The 5,845-nt window shown below is 60.3% G+C and overlaps 1 protein-coding gene across 1 annotated transcript in view; it reads right to left on the bottom strand.

Annotated features, from left to right (window-relative positions):
- The window catches only part of SCNN1B (sodium channel epithelial 1 subunit beta), a 21,730-nt gene extending 16,174 nt beyond the window's left edge, over nt 1-5,556 (bottom strand). The window contains exons 1-3 of the mRNA XM_032396269.1: nt 5,120-5,556; nt 2,888-3,164; nt 634-824 (exon numbers count right to left, since the gene is read on the bottom strand). Coding sequence (XP_032252160.1) covers nt 634-824; nt 2,888-3,164; nt 5,120-5,430 — 779 coding nt within the window. The 5' untranslated portion in view covers nt 5,431-5,556. The remainder of the gene's footprint in view (nt 1-633; nt 825-2,887; nt 3,165-5,119) is intronic.
- Nucleotides 5,557-5,845: the final 289 nt, after the last annotated feature.

The following is a 5,845-nucleotide window of genomic DNA, read 5'->3' as shown; positions in this document are numbered from 1 at the left end:
GGAGGGAGGGGGTGAAGGAGCCACAGGCTTTTGGGGTGAACGTTACTCTCAGTCTGCCATCCTGTCCACCTTGGGGGTTGTCAGGGATGCCAGCGAACACTCCCAGGGCCCCCTTCTAAGTGCCCAGCTGAGCCAACTCAGCCCCGCTCCCGGGAAGCCGAGGCGGCGGCCGGATGGTCCGGGATGAGAACCAGGGCAGGAGGTGCCGGGGTGCCCGCTGGCTGTTGGGGGCGAACAGCTCCCAGCCGCCCCCCTGCAGCCCCCTTGCCTGGGAAGTGAGGGGACCCCAGCCCACCCCCCACGAGGTACTGATGCAGCCGGGACAAAGGGCTGGCCCCTCAGGAGGACAATCCTGTGGTGTGGCTGATGCTCTGGATGCCGAGACGTCGCCTGAGAGACCACGGCCACACTGAGCTCTTTCCTCCTTCCCCATCCCGCTTTCCTTTACAGACGTGTCCTAAAGCGAGTCCCTCCGTGCGTCATGGGCCCTCCACACATCCCTGTCTTAGGCTCTGCCCCAGGAGATCCGACCAGAGACCCCGAGGCACAGGACACGGTGCTGGTCCGTGGCCGCGCGGGGCTGTGATGGGGGGGCGGGGGGGGCAGGCCGGCCGGGCCGGGGGCGGCTCTCACCTGTAGTTGCAGGGCTCGGGCCCGAACAGGCAGGCCAGGATCAGCTGCTCGGCGGGGTAGCCCATCTCCACCAGCTTGTGCCTGGGCACTTGCGAGAAGATGTTGGTGGCCTGCAGGAGGTACCACTCCGTCAGGGCCTGGGTGGCGCTGGTGAAATTCCGGAAAGTGCACACGGTCCCGTTGAGGCGGCACTGCGGAGGCCGAGTGGGGTTCTGGTGGGCACAGGGCGTGCTGGCCACCCCCCGCCACTGTCCCCAAGGGCCAGCTGCCCTTCCCCTGGTGGCACTGCGGTGCCGGGGCTAGCGGCTGCTGAGCCAGTGGAGAATGTGTTCACCCCACGCTCGCAGGGCTCGGGAGTGTCCCCTCACACATGGCTGCTGGGTCACCAGGTCTCACACACGGTCGCCAGCCACCTCTATACTAGCCTTATGCATAAGCAAATACACTCACACACACACGCACACGCCCACCTCCTGACATTCACAGCCACACAATGTCATGGTCACAACCGCACACACCCATATCCAAACTTTCTCCTGGCGCACGTACCTAGCTGATCCACATTCACGCTCCTGTGGCCACACAGACAGACGCACCTGGACCCTCCAACTCCCCTGACTCCTTTGCCGGCCTCCTCGGAGACTTCCAGAGGCAGCTCCCTGGAGGCCGTGTGGACCATGAAGGACTCAAGGCTCAAGGCTCCCTCTCCCTCGCTGGGGGAAGGAGCTGGGCCTTGTCAGCCTGAGCCCTGTGAGGGGCGCAGCCCCCCCCCCACAGCCGGCCCACCATGACACCCAGGTCACCGTGCAGACACAGCACTGCGGCGGCCCCAGGCCTCTGGCCTCAGCCACTCTGCCTCTGTCGGCCCTCACAGTGGGCCTTCCTTCTGGAACCCAGGAGGCAGGGAGGAGCTTCTCCGCATTGTGAGACTGCCTTCCCCAGGGCCGGCCGGGGGCACTGTCCTCAGGCCCATTCCTGGAGGTCCCCTCGTCTCTCCTTAGGGAGATGACGACAATACTTAACACTCACTCTGTCCCAGGCTCTGTTCCGAGGGCTGTCTATTACCGCATTCGCTTTGTACAGCAACCCTACTCCATCATCGGGAGGAAACTGAGGCCAGCAGACCCTCCTCCCCACCACACGTGCACACCCGCGCACACACGCACGCACACACACACACAGCATGCACCGTGTGCGCACACACAGGGCCTGACCCCGAGATCCGGGGCAGCCCCCCGGAACGAGCCTGCTTCACAGATGAGGAGCCGGACACGGGAGGCCGGGTAACGCTAAAAACCAGTAGGGCACTGGGTCAGAGAGGGCACGGGGCCTCTGGAGCCTCGGACTGTTCGCTGGTTTTTCGGAGATGTAGGGGGAGCCCCGACCTGGTGGAGGCCCCCACCCAAGGGTGACCATCCGAATTACCAGGGAGGCTGCTAACAATACAGATTCCTAGGCCCGTTCAGCTTCCCCAGGAGTGGGGGGCATCGCAGCATCCCGGCGCAGGGCGGGTACGCTCTGGCATCGGACGGCACTGCAAGGCTGTGGGTTTTCACCTCCCGGGTATTTATGCTCTTGTCTTTTGATAGCAAGACTTAATTCCTTCTTCAGGAAAGCACCCCTTCGCCCCCTCACTGGGTCCACGTGGTAGAGGCTGACGTCAACCCAGCTCCAGGGCGCATGACCCAGGACTGGCCAATCATGAGAGCCCATTCTCCAGCGCACGGTGATTGGTTGAGGGGTGAGCATGTGACCCGATGGGTCGGTCCCAGGACTTTCGCTGAGGCTACTGGGGAACAGCAGTTCTGTTTGTCGGGGGAGAGTGCTGAGCTGATGGGGTGTATGTCTGGCATTGCCAAGACCTTCTGCATGGAGAGAGCCTGCCAGAGAGTGAGGTTAACTGGGAGAAAAGCTGAACAAAAATGGGGTGAGTTAGGGTCCTGATGGCAGCGTTTGAATGCCTGGATCCAGCCATCCCTGAATGCATTCTACCCCTGGACTTCTCAGTATGTGAGCCAGTGAATTCCTTGTTTTGCTTAAGCTAGTTTGACCTGGGTCACTCGCATCCAATAGTGTCTTGACTAACATACCAGCGCTATTAAAAAAAAAAAAAAAGCTTTGTAAACATACAAAATGGGCACTGGCTTCCAGCCTGCCTTTCCCCTAGCAAGACCCAGATTATTTAAGGAAAGAAAATCCCATCAGCCTCCCTGGGAAGGGTCTGTTGCTCGATGTGTGCCCGGGGCCCACTTACTAGTCTCATGGCCACTTTGCACCCCTGGGCAGTGCAGGTCCTTCCTGGCTCTGGGCTGCTGCTTGCTGAGCCATTGTGGACATCCCCAAGGAGGTCAAGGACCACCGGGCGGCTGGGCTTCCGCTCGTCGATCAGAACCAGCGGCGTGTCGTTCCAGATGGTGAAGTTCAGAGTCCTAGTGGCGTTGGCGTAGCTCTGCTCAGGAGCCAGGATCCTCTCCAGGACCGCTTCCATGAGCTCATCCAGATCCTTCAGCAAATGCTTGACTTTGGAATACCTGGGTGGGGAGGGGGCCAGTCAGGGGGGCAAGGGCAGGTGAGGGGCAGAGGGCAACCGCAGTCTGGGGTCCCCCCTACCCCAGCGTGGCTGCCAGCCACCACGTGTGAGGAGAGTGTTCTGCCCAAGCCCCCTGCCTCTCTACCCACCCGCTCAGGCATCCATGACTCCTTCTACCCACCCGCTCACTTCTTCATCCACCGAGTATGCAGTGAGCGCCTACTAGGCGCCAGGCAGTGTGCAAAGCACAGAGGATATGATAGCGAACAAGACACATGGGGTCCCTTTCCTTATGAAGTTCACATTCTAAGGAGGAAGACTCCTAACCGCTCCTGGTTCCAATTCTCCAGCAGCGACTCTGGGAAAAGGGTCCAGTTTCAGGAGGGAGAAGGAGGGTGAGAGTGTGGGGCTGGGCTCCAGCAGCTTCTTGCAGCTTCCGGGGGCTCCCGTATTGGAAATGGTGACCAGTCACTCTGGCAGAAATGTGTCCAGACCAGGGAGTGAGTGTTAATGCCTGGCCACAGACCCACGTCCTGGTACAAAGGGGTACAGCGGCCCGAGCTGAGATCGGCTTCAGCTGCGGACACCTCCTGTCCCCGGACCATGAAACCAGCCACCTGTGTGTACACAGCAAGAGGAGGGCTCGGGGAGGGCGGTGGGCTGTGGGGAAGGGGGCTGCTAGGTTAGCCCGGATGTCCACACTGCTGTCGAGCAAGGTGGGTCATGGCCTGAGGTCTGGGTTCGAATCCTGCCATGCCACTTGGTATCCGTGTGACCCCTGGGGCAAGTTAGCATCTCCGAGGCTCTGTTCTCTCGTCTACAAGATGGGGGGATTATTTACCCCGGAGGGCTAGCGGTGAGGTAGGGTCTCTCCAGCACCAAGAACCGTGCCTGGCCAGGGCGGTGTTGTACTATGATGACTACGGCTTTTCTGGAAGGGCCCCAAGCAGGCAGGAGCCCGATTACTAGAAAGAAGGGTCTTTCTGATCACTAGACATGTAATCAGGAAGTAAGAATTCCCTTCCAGGACCTTCTTTTGGACAAGAATGTTCCCTGTGCCTCAGCCACGCTGGCCCTTCTGCAGTTCCTTGAAAGCACCAGACTCTGTGTCGTCCCAGGGCCGCGGCAGCCGTCCTCCACTTGGGCCACTCTGCATCCCACCTAGCTCGCTTCTGCTCATGCCTTGTTCTCCTCTGACTGACCCCTGCCCCTCCCCAACCCTGGTAGGTCGGTCCCCGGCATGTCCCTTTCAGAGGCCTTGCCAGCACGTGGTTGCACGGTGGCAACTCTGGAGTCAGATCAGGCCTGGGTTCCGATGCCACAGTTGTTTGCTGTGTGTCTCTGGGCAAGTTCCCTAATCTCTCTGAATCTCCATTTCCCCACCCATAAATTGGGGCTAATACAGTCGTGCCCACCCCTAGGGTGGTTGTGTGGATTAGAATTACATAAATCAACCAAAAAGCACTGGACATACTGCCTGGCAATTCATCAGCCCTTGATGTACTATTGCTATATATATTTTTTTATCATCGCGATTATAATTAATTCAAACTTACAACCCCTCGATCGAGAGTTGCATGCTCTGCTGACTGATCAGCCCAGTGTCCCTAGGAAGTTTATGAATTTTGAAAGGTACTTGCTGCAAAGGGATGACGCAAACAGGGAAAGAAAGAGAGAAGGAGAAAAAGGAGGGAAGGGGAGGATGGAAGGAAAAAAGGAAAACGAAGAGAAGGGAAGGGGGGAGAGAGAAGGGGGGAGAGGAAAGGAGGGAGGGGGAGGACAGAGAGAGGGAGGGGGAGAGATGGAGAGAGGGAGGGAAGGGAAGGGAGGGAGGGAGAGTAGGAGAGGCGGCAGGGAGGGAGGGAGAGAAATAAGGGGGACGGGAGAGAGGGAGGGAGGGAGGGAGGGAGGGAGGGAGGCGGGGAGAGCCAGCCCCGCAGTCCAGGGACCACCTACTGGAAGGGGCTGGCATTGCAGATGGTGACGGCGGGGAAGTCCATGGTCTTGAAGCCGATGGAGAGGGACACGCTGACCTCCCAGCTCAGGTAGGTCCTGATGAAGACGCCCCACTGCCAGCAGACCAGGGAGGTGAAGAGCAGCGTGATCAGGAACCACATGGCCTTCTTCTTGGGCCCCTCGCAGATGATGCGCTTGGGGCCGTGGGTGTTGGTGTTGTTGCAGTACCACACCAGCAGCTCCTTGTACGTGTAGCCCGGGCCCTTCTGCAGCCGGTGCAGGCACTTCCGCAGGTACTTCTTCAGGTGCATCGCGGCGCCTGCGCGGACACCCCGACACCCCGCAACCAGATCCAGCGCGCGGCCCGCGGCCCAGGCGGCCCCGTCCCGGTCCGGGCCAGAGCCTGGGCACCCGACACAGGCAGCCAGCGCCGCCCATCCCAGCCTCCCTCCCCAGCTTGCTCTCTCCTCCTTTCTCTTCTTCCCTTCCCCCTCCCCCTCCCCTCCCTCCCCTTCCCAGCCCCTTCCCCTTCTCTTCCAACCCTCTTCCCCATCCCTCTCTCCCCTCCTTCCCTCCCTTTCCCTCGCCTTCCTTCCGTGCCCCTCCCCCTCTCCTCCTTTCCCTCCCTTCCCCCTTCCCAATCCCTTCCTCCTCTTTCCCTCCCTCTCCCCCTTCTCTCCCTCCCCTCTTCTTTCCCTCTCCTCCCTCTTTCCCCTTCCTTACCCC

The sequence above is a fragment of the Phoca vitulina genome, unplaced genomic scaffold (genome assembly GCF_004348235.1).
Source record: "Phoca vitulina isolate PV1807 unplaced genomic scaffold, GSC_HSeal_1.0 scaffold90, whole genome shotgun sequence".
NCBI classification, from domain to species: domain Eukaryota; kingdom Metazoa; phylum Chordata; class Mammalia; order Carnivora; family Phocidae; genus Phoca; species Phoca vitulina.
Note: the sequence above shows the minus strand (reverse complement) of the source record. Positions and strands in the feature narration are given on the sequence as shown.